Consider the following 17560-nt stretch of genomic DNA (forward strand, 5'->3'; position numbering starts at 1 on the left):
GTCTCGAATCAGCATAAAAATTCAATTCGATAAAATCCACAAAAATGGTAAAATGAAAGATTTCATGAACGAAAATATTAAATGCGACTGACCATTGTTTCTTCTGCCATGAATTTCTTGGTCCTCCGAAACAGGTTCTAGGAGTGGCAAAGTATTATCCGGGCAGTATGGCGAACTGAACGAAACGCCAGTACTACCTTCTGACATTCCCGCACCATCTAAACCTGCGCTGAGACAGCTACGTGGCAAACTGGAATACCCTGAAAATTCAAAATTTCTAAGTATTATATCGCAATGTTATTTGTTAATTGTCTCAAGAAAGTTTAACTAACTTTTTCTTTATTAGATCACTGTCTTAACCGTTTAACCGTTTAAGTGCCACGAGAGACGATCGCACTCTTCGGATCTTGTGTCGAAAAATGTTACTGCGTCAGCCTACTATGTGCAATTGACTGTGTATTCTTATTCTACCGCAGTGCGTCCTCAAGTTTACTAATACTGTGAATATGGCGAATATTCAAAATCGATTTTCTCAAAAGGAAGCTTCGAATCAAGAAATTTTATTCTTTTTCTTCGATTAGTTTGTACTATCTTTACATCTTACTATCTCTATCGTTTGTACTACCCCTTCCCGGTTGTACTTTCGTTGCTGGGATCAATAGTATATTAGAATAGTATAGTAAACTACTATAGTTAACTATATATTTTCCTAGTTTTGTACATGAAAATTTTGTCGAAATATTATGAGTCGGTGGATTCTTAAATTGACAAATTTTCATATTTTTAAAGAAGTATTAGCGTTAGCGTGTTTCTTTATTCATCTGCTATTTTACTCCTTATTTATTTTAACCCTTTAAACGGTTCGAAAATTTGAAGAAATTCGAAGTTACTATGATAAAAACTATACTTATTACCAGTGTTGAAATTTTTCAAATTACGTGCAGTGGGTTGCACGAGCTGGGTGCTTATATGTACATGTTAAAATCGAATGTGAACTGAAAGGATACTAACTTATTTCAACAAGATCTTGACTAGGGGTACTGGGGGTAGCTGGCACACTACTAGCTTTTCTTCTAAGACACGTAGTTTGACATCGCTGTATAGGTGGTTCTTCTTTCCGAAGTGGACCCGTTTCTTCTAAAACCTCTTTTTCTGTCCTACCGGTGTATTTAAATTTCGTACCCCAGGAGAAGATGGAACCACCGCTTACAACCGGTGCATCCGATGCTCTAGATAATCTAATCAGAATACAAATTTCTTTAGTAATTTATTTTACTGTTTCGTCATTTTAGTTATAGTCTTTGTACATTAATTACAATAATCATTTATAATAATATTTAGAAGCTATACAAATTTTAACAGATTGAAAAAATTGTTTATTTCTGACCACTAGTTTCTCGGTATTTACGTTATTTTATAAAATAATATTCAATATAACAATTTTTCTTCTATTAATCTTTTACTAGTTTACAGTTAATTTTTACTAGTTTTATTACAATTTTTATTATATCGCTCTATACGTTTAATTGCAAAAAAGAAAAAGAAATCGATTTTGAAATGGCAATATTAAAAATTATAAAAGTTTTAACGTCTATATCACTTGTATTAATTAATCATCTTATTCTAAGCATTGTTTCTTAAATTTCTTTACTGATAAGTCTTCATTTAATTGAACAAATTGTATCATTGGTTTATATAATTTAAAGTTAAAGGGAATCTTGACATTTTTATCCTCTATTTTTCTAGCAAAATTGTTTAGCTTTATTGTTACTTTAGTTAAACGAAGAATGCATATTTAAGATTTTATAATATTATACACACACATAAATGCAATTTTCGTTACAGTTCTGGATGTCTTCACTAAAATAGTTTATAGATTTAAAATAATATAATGGCCATAAAAGTGTATTCATTGAAAGATTGAATTATCTTTTAAGATCACTTAAGAAAATTTGTTGGGGTTTTCGAAATTTCTTAACTGTATAATATTCGACATAAATAAAACATTTGAAAAATAAAAAAAATTGTATGGAATACAGTCCTATTTTGTAGTCCTAATTGTATGGAAACTAAACCTATTTTCTTGTGACTTTATAATTATATAAATTCAAGAAAAACCCATACTATAACCACGATCAATTTTTCATGTTTGAATACTAATTCTGTTGTGAAAATTGTCAATATAAAAGAATCATTGTCTAATCATTATTACGATGCAAACAATGTAATTTTATATGCTGATATGGTTATAAGCCTATAAAATTTTTCCCCATTATTAATGGAATAAAAGGTAGAAAAAAGTTTATTGTTTCTTCATGCCATATTTATAAAAAGTTCATTTCATTCGAATGAATAATTTTCTTATAACAAAGTTTTCTTATTTACGTCCATATCATTATAATTGCTAATTCATATTCATTCATTTATTCAGCTTTCTGTTTTAACCTTCATGTGACAAAAACGAGAAAAATTACACCGTGCGTGTAATTTACAAACAAATAACTTTTTATGTTACTTTGCATATAAGTACTTAATGGTAAGAGATAGAAGCATTTATTATTACACTTATTTATATTTGCTTATCTCTATTCGTTCGTTTGAGATTTATCTTTTTCAATTTTTCAAATTTAACAAAAGTATTTATTACCATAACAAATTTATTATTGTAAACGATCTATAGAATTGGAAAAGAATGTTTTTTAATGTCTTATTTATTATAAATTATTATATGTCATTACCTTTTAACATTTCTACAGTTTCGTATGATATTCAACTTTATGTGCAATTTGCACAGAAAATAAAAATGATATAAAAACTATAAACTAGCCTTTGCAAAAGCAACTTACATTTGTTTCATACAATTTTATGTAATTTGCAACAGTTTACTACGTCTCGTTGTCGTAAATATATCTACGATCAGACGAGTGCTACATTATCTATATTTTGAATATGGAAAAGTGAACTGTTGAAATAGACAAAGAAAATCAAATTCAAAATGTCGATAGTTTATAATCATCGTAACAGTAGTTGTCATTGTTTTCACTTTTAAAATTAGTTATATGTTTATACTATCAAATAGTCTCGTGAAACTAGAAGGAAATTCTAGTCTCGTAGAATTATATATAAAAAGATAAATGTGTAAATAGACCGAATAATCTGAAGAAAATAAAAAGAAAAAATTAATCATTATAGAAATATCGGAAGAAGAAAGTGTTGCAAAATGAATGTTTCTTTATATAATTTACACAGTGAGGCATATGGGCCATACAAATAAAACAGCTTTAATACTTATATCAATCAGAACTATAAAAAGAAAACAACAGAAGAGCAGAAAGTCTTTAGTTACTCAGAGATCGCACACATAGGAAAGAAGAAACAAAAGAGACAAAGAGACCCGAACAGGAACACGACAAACACACTCACCCGCGTACACGTGATTTAGGATTACAGCAGAAAATTTGATTTCTCAACAGAAAGAAAGGAACAACATCAAATGAATAAGGTACTAAATTATGCCAGAGAACCATCGATAACGTAAACAAGCGTTATCGATATTTATTGAAGCCGAAGCTATGAACACTCTTGTTAGCAAACGAGACTAGCACAATTTATGACACCTTGGAGACCTTATTCATTTTTGAAAGAAAGCGGATTTTAGTCTTTTTACACTCAAGCTTCTTCGTTAGATCTTGTAGCATCATGGATTATTTATTTGTGCCAAGTGCTTTAATCAGTTGAAATATCAAACCTTTCTGAAATGCTATTTTCTTCAAAGATTTGTTGCCAATTTCTCAATAGAAGATTTTTCCTATACTTATGTATATATTCTGGTCTTGCATTTTCCTCATTGGAAATTATTACATTTGACTTGTTTTTTCATTACATTTGAATTATAGCTTGAATCCTCAAAGAAGTACTTTCTAAATTACTTTTATATTCACTAAAGACAAACTGTCATATATTATAGAGATAATCAATTCTTAATTGTATTTTCTGTCATGGTGAAAAATTTATTTTTTTATTCCTTTTTGATCAGAGAATCTGTTGAGCCCCTAGGACCGAGCATCCCTGGTTAAGTGGAGGACTGTTTATATCGTTATTGCCAGCGTCCCTTGATTCGTATACACCTGTAGCGACCATCATTCTCACCCTCATCGCTAGGTGGATTCCGACTTCGAGGACTTTCTCGCAAGTCCTCGGAAAACCTCTAATTCCTATATATGTAGGATATTTTTTGACTTCCCCAGGTATAGAGGTCCCGTTAGTGTCTGGCGGCCAGACGAGCCTGGGGAAGTTGGGGCCAGGCCATGCGAGGTAGCCTCGCTCAACCCCGGTTTTCCCCATTGTAAACTGGGGGCGACGCGTCCGTGGGCACCTCTCGGGAAGGGTCCCCGCGTGGGTGACCCTTCGGAGAGCCTAACCCGAAGGAGGAATCCCTTCCACCCCAGAGCGTTACGTGGAGAGAGCTTTCTCCTCCTTCGGGGGAGGCTTTTGCCTTCCAGACGGGCTTAAAAGGGCCCGCTCTGGAAGATAGAGGGAGTTTTGAGATGGTCATTAGAGAGTTGAGGTAGTCCTTGAGAGAGTTGAAACCGAGAGTTGTGATTGCGAGAGTTACGCGTTATTGAGAGTCGAATCGAAAATACAGACTGCAGTGAATCTGAGTATTCCGAGGTACTCTCCAGCGAGTAGAGACTGTGTGACTCTACATATATATAACTTCCCGACCTTCAAATAGTATTCCTGTATCTAAGGCAGGGCCTGCTAGGGTAGCCTTTTATCGATATAAGTCCGCTAGCAGGCCCGGGACGAAACGCATCCCTTCCCTTTCTTACCGTCCCATGTAGCTACGCCGCAACCGAGGATACCTGTGACCAGCTGCCATCAAATGATGGTGGGAGAGGGGACCCCCACAACACCCATCCCAGCAACATTGTCACATCCGCATAAACGGGCCTTATAACTCCGCGAAACTCGCACCGTGCGAGTTGCAGTGTTTCGAACGCAACAGAATCGCTTTAGCTAATCAATCACGATCCATTTAATCGTAGTATATTATTGCAAGTACCTGAAATGTGAAGTATGTGAAGATACAAAAATATTTGTATCTGGGAAGATTCGTGACTAGGTGAGAGAGCTAGATATTTAGATTACAATACTATTTTCGGTGCTTATTGCATTCAGTGGTTTAAAGAAGTACCATATATCTGGAATTTCCTATGGATAGAAGCTGACGTGAAATATTTAACGAAATCCAAGTCAAGTAAATGTAAGTTAGTGAAAATTTCACGTGATTGCAAAATGTTTGCCAAATCATTTAGTTCTAGCAGTGATCACTTTCACCTTGGAAATACGAAGTATCGAATCTATGCCAGGAAAAATGCTCATTCACCGAACAGATGCGTTAAAATATTAAATTGATTGGATTAAACATAGGAACAGATTAATTTGATGCAAAAGAAGAAGAAAAAGATCGCTCGAAATGGCATCTTACGTATCCGAGCTGTGAATAATAAGCTCATAGAATCTGAAACCTGACTTGAATAATTGCCCCATTCATTCGCTTGGAGACAGTAAACTTCTTTGGTAAGAAGATATTAATAATTATTAATCGGCCTCAACATCAGTCGTATAGTCACTCATAAGGAGTACCGTCGGTGGGGTAGTACTTATGTAAAGCTATGATAACCTGAATTCACCATCAGATCTCGAATGATGATCTAAATAGTAGTTCTTTGAGCCGGATACATGAAATCTCGATATCGTAGCCACTAATGCAATTGCTACTAGCTGCTAGCAACCGGCTGTTGACTGAACATGTACACCATTAATATTTCAAGTATTTTAAAAATAATTCAGCAAAAAGCCAAGCTACTACTTTTGAAAATTATAAGAAATTGTTAAATTCCGCGGGAAAATGTTAATTATTATTTTAAGAATAGAAATGAAAAGAGGAATACAAAATAAGTAATTATAAGGGAATTTTACTGCAAATTCGTTAGCAAAGTATTTTCTATATTTAGAAGAAATGGAGATCAAAGAATTAAGTATAATAAAATAATTAATAAACAAAAAGTGAAATACTCTAAAGGTGAAAATGATCAAAATAACTAATAATGCAAAGTGTATAATAGCAGATTTAATATAATAATCGTGTGTATAATACTATGACAACCACAATAGAATTATCGAAGGTCAAGAATTGTCTGTTTCGCGCTGTATAAGATACTAATCATTCGGTTATACCGAAAATTATTGCAACAAAACATCTGCTTGTATAAGAAATTGCTTAAGAACACCTAATTTCAACGAGGATATACAGGAAACGCTAAGTGCGTAAACTCGACAGGAGAAATATTCAACTATCTACAAAGAAATTCTTATCCAAGCAAATACCTATCCAACGTTTAGAAACTTCTTCGCCACTACCCTAAAAACAAACATAATAACTTAGTCAACAACAATGGTGACAATGGCAGTAACACAACACACTGACGATGAAAACACCGTTCAACCAATCGCATTAGTCTAAAAGCTCTATAACATTAACACACGAGACATCTTGTGTTCCGTCCCGGAAAGCGAGTTTATAACATGATTTTTATTCCAAGGCGTACATTTTTAACAGACCTAATGGTTTATTTTATATTTTATACCGCGACTGCAATTCCGGAGGTTAGATGTGCCTCAACGCCGTTCTAGCGGATTAAGTTTATAAAGGTAAAGCAAAGTTTAGGAATTTTACAAGTACCAGACACGACAGATGGGACCCACGTGTGACAGACCTACCAAGCGACGGACGGACAGCAATTATGTCACGTCATTGACCATCAGAAATCGGCTCCTTGACAGTTTCCTACTCCTTGGCCAAAGGTCCTTCCGTCATACCCTCTGTCCAATTAAAACTCCTTACTTTTCCATCACCAACGTTTATTTTGCCCAATCAGAACTAAACTGGAGAAAACACCGGACAGAACACGACGAGACACGACATAGAGCAAAATCGAGAAATCAGTTCGTCTTCGGCATCGATCCTTGAAACATCTTACTTACACGTATAAACGCGTGTTCGAAACGGTACTCCGTTCAACGTCTCCGTTATAACTATTCTATACTTTTCTGTAAATAAACACTCTCTTTTGAACACACATTCTGGATCCTTATTATTACAACTAGTCACGCAATATTAATTTGGCGTGTGACAAGCGTTCTAGGATTCGATACAATAGGACGCTACATCTTGAATGTCTGTTACAAAATAGCATCTCGAACATAATATAGAAATCTAAAATAAAGTGCACGTGTTGTATGTATGAAAGAAAGAGAAAAATCAAACACGTATAAAATAAAACGAGAATATTTGACGAATAAATACCAGTATGTTTTTATTGCGAATAAAAAGAGAATGAGAGTCGATATGAACTTGAAAAATCATAGATATGTAGATATGTGATAAAAGTTAAATATTTACAATTTACACCAATGATTAAATTCGATTTTACCTTTGATACATTTGCAGTCTACGCGTTTTAGGCAATTTAATGTATAATATAGTTGTAATTACTTAAAACTATAGAAAAATATATTTATGACAAATTTAACAAAGCGATTTTCTAAAGTAAACTATAAATAATCTTCAGATATAAATTATTTAATAGAGATTTTACGTATCACACGTGATGCATAGAACATGGCAAAACTGACCAACGTGTATTACATATGATGCACTGACTATGAACGTGTTAAAAATCTAATCAGAATTTTGCTTTATTTATTCTTGCAATATAAAATTAGTCAAATAAGTATATATTTATCTACATTGTTTTAGGAAATCTATTTTACTAATAAACTATTGTAGTATCGCAGAATTTCCACCTGGTGTATAGGTGACTTTAGTTTGGAAGGTCGTCATGGGTTCGAGGGCCAGGTCGATCGGAAAAACCCCGGCGATGCGTGAGGCCCTTAGCATGACTCTATTCGGTCATGTTGGGGAGGCTTTTGGGAACGATATAAGAGAAGGCAAAAGTGGTTAACGGACAGTTCTTGTGGACAGTTATGTTGGGATAATTCTTGTGTAGAATTTTTGAGGAGTCGTTAGAACAGAGTTGTATAGAAAGAAGTATAAGTTGTTAGTCGTTTAGTTGTATTTTAGTTGTAACGAGTCGAGTTGTAATTGTGTTGTGAAGTTGTAGTTGTAGTAGTAATAGTTGATTTATCTATATTCGTAGACTTTATCGTAACCACACATTGTCAATCTATTATTATTAATTAATAAATAGAGTATCATAATTTACCACCATAGTCTCTGCACTATTAATATTTACAAATGTGAAATTTATCATATTGAACATCACACTGGGAAAGTACGTGACGGTTGTGCTATCACCAGAGATTAGATCAAAATATCATCACAAGAGTTTAGGTGACATGAATCTTACAAGCAAATAACAGTTAACATAAAACTGTCACCTGCGTCTGAAACTGTCTAAAATTATTAACTATTGTCATGGTGTATTATTTAAAATAAGTTAAGAAATTTTTCATACATTTGAAAGTTAGTAATTGGTGAAAATTTTAGCCTCGTGTATTAATATTAACTGTTGCGATTTCGGGGATGAAATCAAAGCGTTTAGCGTGCAGGGAAGTAACCGTATTCAGTTGTACAGCAATAGATATATAAAGTTTAATATGGGTGAAATATATAAACTTATGCGACTATAAAAAACAAAAGCTTTAAATACGTCTTTATGAGTTACAATACTTTAAAAGCGTTCTACACTGTTCCGGATTTGAGACTGATTGCTGCAGAAGACAGCAGGCCCTTTTCAACCCCAAAACCGACTCCTTGATACCTGCATAGTATCGAAGGCCCTTGAAGTCCAAAAGTCGGTATCGGTCTGCAATCTTTAGCAGGCCTGTTACCATCATTGCATGACCGTAGTTAATTTGCAACATTAACAATAATTATCGATATATAGATTGCAATATATTTGAAACAAATGTAAACAAATATATAAATCTAATTAAATGCATTATTCCATTCAAGAGAGAGGAACACACGATATATTGAGTGATTGCACATTCGAAGACGATGAATAAATTTATATAAATATATATCTTATTTACAGAAAATGTGTTGAACCATTTTTTGAACGTTGTTCCGAATATTGTAATTTATAGAATATACTGTACAAGAATTAACACAAAATATAATATGCAGCACGACTCAGTAAATCAAAAGAAAAACAGGAAATACAAGAGTTGTTGCGTCCCTAGGACTAAACGTCCCAAGTTAAATGGGAGGGTGGTTTATTTCTTTACTATTAATTTCTCTTGACTCGCAGACACTCGTGTAACGCGGTCACGATTTAGATTAACCTTATCAAGGGTCAATAAATCACCTTTGAGGCGATGGGCATAGCGGACCATTCATTCACCATCGCCGAAAGACGACGAACTGATACACATCCCTAACATTATTCACTAACAATAGAAAGACACGTACCCACCATCCACATTTCACATAAACCAACCAGGACACGCGAATTCATAAAACCACCGAGACAGGAGTCGAACAGGGAGTTTTCTCTCAAATGCAAAACGGTCAAGGCAAAAACATCACGACCAAGTAAGATGGCTTTCAACCCTAACCAGGTCCAGCTCAACTTAGCTCAACTCAGGTCAGCTTAGAGTAGGCCACATCCCTTCAACACTGTCACGTTAGCATAGCGGGACTTACAACCCGCGAAACTCCGATCGCGAGGGTTGCAATGTTTGGGACGCAACAAGAGTATAAACAGAGAATTACGTGTAACAAAATTGCCAAATGAAAGACACAGTTTAGGTTACCGAATAACTAAATAACAAGGATATATTATAAATTAATCAGAAAATTAAAAAGACATCGTACAAATTTCGAAATAAAATTGTAGAATTTTAAAGTAATATAAGATACTTTTTTAGAATTAAAAACAGACTACTCGTTATGAAAAGCGACGAAGAAACTAAAAAAATCCATGCTTTGGTAACTTTTGCAAGACACTTATCACTAGACAAAGGATTCTTCTTTTTTCTTTGTATGAGAGTTTAACATCACATCGACATTGGGACATTAGTGACGGAATATTTTGTACCGAATGATGCAGTATACGATGCATATTTTGTAAAAGAGATATGAATTTGTTAGGTATTTAATGGTGTTCTTTATTTTTCTGAAGCGATGGCTGAGTTAATTTTACATTTGTAAAGGAGATCAATCATATTAAATAAAAATCTAATATTTAACATATTTGTTTTATAAAGTACCCTGACTACACAAGATCTGATAGCCATTATGGACTGCTTGAACACACCCATGTAAACAAGTTTATCAATTATACATTCCTCACTAATTTTCTATTCATTTAACATTAACACTAACTTTACCGTGTTCGGATTGAAGTAACACTTTTTAGATAAGAAAATCAAAGAATACGATTTAATAATTGCAAAATTATTGAAAGAATTAGTTAAAATGGCTATAGTACTAATTTTAAAATATAATACTCAATTTTTATGTTGCAATACTTTTGCATTTAATGGAAATTTACTGAAGTTATGTGCTAATACAAGTAACAAGTACAAAAATCAAGCATACCGCTACAGAAAGTTATATCACATAGACTAATTCCTCTACTGCTTATTATACTAAAAGTAATAAAAATGTTGATATTAAAGAGACAATTATAGATAATTATAGATATATAAATATTGACAATTATAGACAATATACGATATACATATTTGCATGGTGCAATATATAATGTACAATATACATGATGCAATGTACATATATATAGAGAGTACATCACTTCGATTATTTTTGTTTTTAGTAAGTTGATATTTTCTATTTCTCGTTATAAAATTAATTTAATAAAAATCGAGTGTCATTATGTTTTCATTGTTCTTTCACATTCTACGATAAAATAGTTTTCTTTATTCACCTATGACTAAATAATTAAAATAATCAATGTGGTCACATTACGTGGTGCACACTGTATAGTATAGTACTTGTATCGCGTCCACAAGTCACTATTCGGATTAAAGAACCAAAAAATGTCGCGTCGTTTCGCAAGTGAATTCTGTGGGATTCAAAGGATTGTACGGCCGTCAAATTATATATATCGAGCAAATGTTTCAGTTTGCACGAGCAAAAAGAAGGTCGCAGCTGGAGTCGAACGATAGACTCTTGTACAACGCGAGAGGAATTAAACTCTTGATGATCTCGATAAGTAGGCTCTAAAATTCTCTATTCGGCGTTTCGTAGAGAATTGATTGACGACTCGATTAGCACTGGTCTCTCCGACGATTCGAAGAGAACTCGACTCTTCGACCATTCGAAAAGAAGTCTGCTCCTCGATTTTCCTAAGATCGGTCTTAAGAAAAATCGGGAGCTCGCTAAATATTATTGGCTGATTTGACCAAGGGCGTTCCCTTGGTCCGCAAATCAGTCACCTTGAAGCAAGGGAAGGTTCTCCCAAGCGAAGATGGTAGTGAAGGGAACCCTCTCCTCCAAGGTGAGGTACGTGGGGTCCACCCGTGCGCTGGTGACCCCATCGGCCGTTTATGGCCCCTCGCTGGGGCCTGAAACTTCCAACGTGCGCGGATCACGTGAAGCCCTCAGGCCTATTGTCAGCCAAATTTTAAGAGCCGTCGCCTAATTTCGTTAAATTAGAAATTTCCAGGATTCTCGTGTTCCGCGACACGAGAAGTTAGAATAAAGGTGAAGTCTTTCAAACATGCAGAAGGCATGGCGAGGAAAATTCTGATGCCGAATTATTTGACCCCAAAGACCTGGCTGTTGGAAGACCGTAACAGTCTCTTCCTTCTTTCGCGACGGAATAGTACTCGAATGCTGTAGAACTCTTCTCGAGAGAATTTCTCAACTTCTCGTTTTTCACGAACGTTTAGAGATGTGTATATAACTATAGATACACAAAACTACGATGTTTGAATGAGAATAAAATGAAATACACAAATATCGAATTTTAAATTAATAAATTATACGACAGACCACTAAAAGTTTTATCGCGTTTCTATTATAGAGAAAAAGACTTCGTGTCGAAGAACACAAAGTCTGCTTTACAGCTTTTATCGATCTCCTAGTCAAAGCCTTTGGTTTGCTTTAGTGCTAGTGCTGTAGGTTTAGCTAAAAAAGCTTTTAGTCAAGCCTTCGATCGTGTATGACACACAAGCCTACTGTACAAACTCAAACTCACGTCCGGTACAATTACTACGAACTCCTTGAACCTCACCTATCTGAATATTCCTTTCTATTTTTATGCAAAATATGATGGAAGAAGTTTAACATACAAAATATATTAACTGAAGATTTTGAAAATGAGTGTTTTAGAACTTATCGTGAATTATATACATTACGCACATATATATTTAGGATGAATAGCGTAAAACAGAAACCCAAAAATATCGCTGTTGCTTATGTTTGCATCAAAAAATTTGTCAAGACGAAGTTTTATTATTTGAAAAGATGTATACGGTAATTGAGAGAGTTTCCAAGGTTATTTCTTTACACGATTTTAAGGTTGTCGATGTTTTCTTTAAATTAAATGATGTATTTTTTAATTATATTATAATATACTGTAATTGACGTTAATACTTAGTTGATAGAATCCTTCAAAATATAATCCAAAATATTAGTAATGAAGGTAATCACTTTGAACGTTTAATTTGATTAAAATTAAGCAATTTTACGAGATAATATTAGGTGAAGTAAAAAGAAATTCATTAGTTTTGCAGGAAATTAAATGAAAAAATAATGGATTTCATTTTACTACACCTAATATAATGAAAGATGAAGTAAGTTAACAATGTTGGCCACCACCTAAATATTCCAGTATTTTATATTTATATAAAGAAATCTATTATTTTTGCATGAAATTGAATGCAAAAATAATGGATTTCTTTTTACTTCACCTAATACTTCCGTTAACTAAATCCATATTTCTCAATACCTTCAAAATCATAGTAACTTTGATCGATGAATTTGAGTTGACATTGCTACAATATATAAAAAATATATATAATTCAATTTAAAGAAACTTTTATACGAAAATTGTTTCCATTGTATATATTTTTTCAAATACTGGAACTTCGTCTTGACAAATTTTCTGATACAACGATAAATAACGGAAATATTTAGGATTACAAACCAATGCTTTTCTCCTAAATAATAATTTTTGAGAAAAAACGAGAAAGGAAGAAGTTTCACAGTTTTCCGTAGTTAACGAAATACTGTATACTTGAGGGAGGAGCTAAAACTTTCGAGTTATAGAGGTTTCTTAAGGTTAGTTTATAATTTGTGTCATCCTATATTTAATCTTATTTGAGACGATGTGAAGGTCTAAGATGTAAATGTGTGAAACAAAGTATCGAATGATTGGCTTCCGAGACCTTATGACACATACATAAATTTCGGGTTGTAGAGGTAACGACGATAAAAGTTCGACTTATGTATATACACTACGATTTCTACAGGTTTGGCCATAGTTAAATTAGAAATTTCCAGGATTCTCGTGTTCCGCGACACGAGAAGTTAGAATAAAGGTGAAGTCTTTCAAACATGCAGAAGGCATGGCGAGGAAAATTCTGATGCCGAATTATTTGACCCCAAAGACCTGGCTGTTGGAAGACCGTAACAGTCTCTTCCTTCTTTCGCGACGGAATAGTACTCGAATGCTGTAGAACTCTTCTCGAGAGAATTTCTCAACTTCTCGTTTTTCACGAACGTTTAGAGATGTGTATATAACTATAGATACACAAAACTACGATGTTTGAATGAGAATAAAATGAAATACACAAATATCGAATTTTAAATTAATAAATTATACGACAGACCACTAAAAGTTTTATCGCGTTTCTATTATAGAGAAAAAGACTTCGTGTCGAAGAACACAAAGTCTGCTTTACAGCTTTTATCGATCTCCTAGTCAAAGCCTTTGGTTTGCTTTAGTGCTAGTGCTGTAGGTTTAGCTAAAAAAGCTTTTAGTCAAGCCTTCGATCGTGTATGACACACAAGCCTACTGTACAAACTCAAACTCACGTCCGGTACAATTACTACGAACTCCTTGAACCTCACCTATCTGAATATTCCTTTCTATTTTTATGCAAAATATGATGGAAGAAGTTTAACATACAAAATATATTAACTGAAGATTTTGAAAATGAGTGTTTTAGAACTTATCGTGAATTATATACATTACGCACATATATATTTAGGATGAATAGCGTAAAACAGAAACCCAAAAATATCGCTGTTGCTTATGTTTGCATCAAAAAATTTGTCAAGACGAAGTTTTATTATTTGAAAAGATGTATACGGTAATTGAGAGAGTTTCCAAGGTTATTTCTTTACACGATTTTAAGGTTGTCGATGTTTTCTTTAAATTAAATGATGTATTTTTTAATTATATTATAATATACTGTAATTGACGTTAATACTTAGTTGATAGAATCCTTCAAAATATAATCCAAAATATTAGTAATGAAGGTAATCACTTTGAACGTTTAATTTGATTAAAATTAAGCAATTTTACGAGATAATATTAGGTGAAGTAAAAAGAAATTCATTAGTTTTGCAGGAAATTAAATGAAAAAATAATGGATTTCATTTTACTACACCTAATATAATGAAAGATGAAGTAAGTTAACAATGTTGGCCACCACCTAAATATTCCAGTATTTTATATTTATATAAAGAAATCTATTATTTTTGCATGAAATTGAATGCAAAAATAATGGATTTCTTTTTACTTCACCTAATACTTCCGTTAACTAAATCCATATTTCTCAATACCTTCAAAATCATAGTAACTTTGATCGATGAATTTGAGTTGACATTGCTACAATATATAAAAAATATATATAATTCAATTTAAAGAAACTTTTATACGAAAATTGTTTCCATTGTATATATTTTTTCAAATACTGGAACTTCGTCTTGACAAATTTTCTGATACAACGATAAATAACGGAAATATTTAGGATTACAAACCAATGCTTTTCTCCTAAATAATAATTTTTGAGAAAAAACGAGAAAGGAAGAAGTTTCACAGTTTTCCGTAGTTAACGAAATACTGTATACTTGAGGGAGGAGCTAAAACTTTCGAGTTATAGAGGTTTCTTAAGGTTAGTTTATAATTTGTGTCATCCTATATTTAATCTTATTTGAGACGATGTGAAGGTCTAAGATGTAAATGTGTGAAACAAAGTATCGAATGATTGGCTTCCGAGACCTTATGACACATACATAAATTTCGGGTTGTAGAGGTAACGACGATAAAAGTTCGACTTATGTATATACACTACGATTTCTACAGGTTTGGCCATTCTAAATTGGAGTTACAGGTGCAAAGGAATGCATTTAAATATGCGACATATAACTCGAATTAAAGTTAGTTTCATTTGGTGATGAACAAAATATTCATCTTATTGAGGTTTCCGAGTTATCGAGATTCGATTGTATACTGTATTCGAGTGCAGTATATCTTTTATACCATATGAAAGCAAGCAATGATACCGAAGAAATATAGCAAGAATAGAAGTTTAACCAAGAAAGGAATTTTAAACTTTCTGTAAAGGAAAGTCTCATTTCCTATATATTATACATTCGAGTTTGAATATATCTTTAGCATTATATAAATTATGAAATATTATCTTGTAAATTTGATAGCGTTGGTTCCTAGGGACTGATGCAATCTAAACGAGAAGTCTAGTATTGGTCCCTTAAGACTGACACCGCCTAAATGGAAAGTTTAGTGTCAGTCTCTAAGGACCGATGTGGCGTTTAACATCTGAACGCTAGGTCTACTGCTACTGAAAAGTCAAACTTTTAAACAGTTTTTAAGTTTCGACTCTTCTTCCGACAATAAAGCAATTTTGAAACATTTAAAATGACTAAAAGCGAATTATTTAAAACCGGCTACATCTACGTCGTAAACATTGGGATAGGTCGGTATCTTAAATGCTTTTTGCGCATCGAAGGTGTTCTTATAGCCATAGATATCAATCACACGACCATACTTGCAATACGTAAATAATAATAAAAAAGATAAGGGAAACGTCAAAAATTTTATAGACAAGTCTAAACGAAATAGGATACTGTAGTCGATAATAGAATATGAAGATACATGCGAGAAAGTCGTAATAAATCGACGATTACCAGAGATTAACGACAAAAGTATACGTATAGGAAATTATATCAAATACTTCGAACACTCTATTTAGACAAAAGATCGACTTAAAAATCTTATCTCATAAGCAAACGAAAATAGATTTAAAATTGTAAAAAATGAACCTGGTTACTTAGATGTAAATCATTGTTATCACAACTCGATAAAGTGTTATTACATAGAGTGGTAATAGTATCCATTTGAACCTTCGAGATTCAATTATGGGGCTATGCCAGAATATTTAGTACTGATAATACGATATTTCTACGATAAAGCATTTAGGGTAATAACCGGTGTATCGTAGATTGTTAGAAACGAAACTCCATATGAAGATCCACATTTGAGATAAGTCCAAGAGCATATATGTACGGCAAGCAATACGCTAAATCATGCAGTTATACAGTCTTGTATGTTATATTATAGCACTATCCTACTCGACTGGAGAACGAGCTATTCAACGTTGAAGATAATATTTAAAGATATATTATAAGAGAATAGAACCATAGGATGTAACAAAAGGCTTTTAAGGTATAAAATATTATAAAATGAAGAAAGGGTTTACAGTTAATAACGGAATAAGTTATTAAATGATTTAATTACATATGTTTCATTTATCATATGTAAATATTTATTTATTCAATTACTTATATGTTTTATTATTTTATTTTATACGTTATTTATTTACACATTTCACGAATTATATGCAAATGGATAAAATAGGAGAGAAAAAGAAATAGTTGGTTGATATAGGTTGATATTGAAAAAGTTTTTAACAAAGTCTGGTATTATTCGACAAATTGCAACATTTCTTGTCTACTACTTTGAATGGACCCTTCTTGGTAGGCGTGCACGTGAAAATTAAAGATACTATCTCTGATATCCGCTCTATTAAAACTAGAGTGTCATAGGAAAGCGAAGTTGGTCTGTCGCTTTACACTACCTATAGTGTCGATATTCTTACCTACCAGAACACTTAAATATTTACATTCGCTGGCAACGCTCCTGTAATTTCCATACATAGCAGCGTGAAGATTCCTATTTGCAATTTGCATCACTATACCGCACTATTTGAAATCTGATTAGTAGGCAACTGAATTAAAATATATATCCTCAAATATGCACATGCCGCTTTTATTTTACAAATTGTCCTTGCAAATGGTCAATCTGAAAGAAAACACCACTGTACCACAATCTACTTTGGTAAACAAACTAGAATTTAGATAACGAATTTGCGTGAAAATAGAATAATTAAAATAAAGCACACGAAATTAGCTAGTAAATCTATGACATATAAATGTGCAGAGTTCAAACTTACGTTTGAACATAGAATAAAATGC

The 17560-nt window shown here is 33.0% G+C and overlaps 1 protein-coding gene across 1 annotated transcript in view; it reads right to left on the bottom strand.

Moving 5' to 3' along the window:
- LOC108545990 (uncharacterized) overlaps positions 1-17560 on the bottom strand; it is a gene marked incomplete at its 5' end in the record, with an annotated part of 70823 nt that overhangs the window by 25405 nt on the left and 27858 nt on the right. Inside the window, 2 exons of the mRNA XM_017897889.1 lie at positions 93-260; positions 1012-1238. Coding sequence (XP_017753378.1) covers positions 93-260; positions 1012-1238 — 395 coding nt within the window. The remainder of the gene's footprint in view (positions 1-92; positions 261-1011; positions 1239-17560) is intronic.

This window comes from Eufriesea mexicana, unplaced genomic scaffold (assembly GCF_001483705.2).
Source record: "Eufriesea mexicana isolate 0111107269 unplaced genomic scaffold, ASM148370v2 scaffold598, whole genome shotgun sequence".
Classification (NCBI taxonomy): Eukaryota; Metazoa; Arthropoda; class Insecta; order Hymenoptera; family Apidae; genus Eufriesea; species Eufriesea mexicana.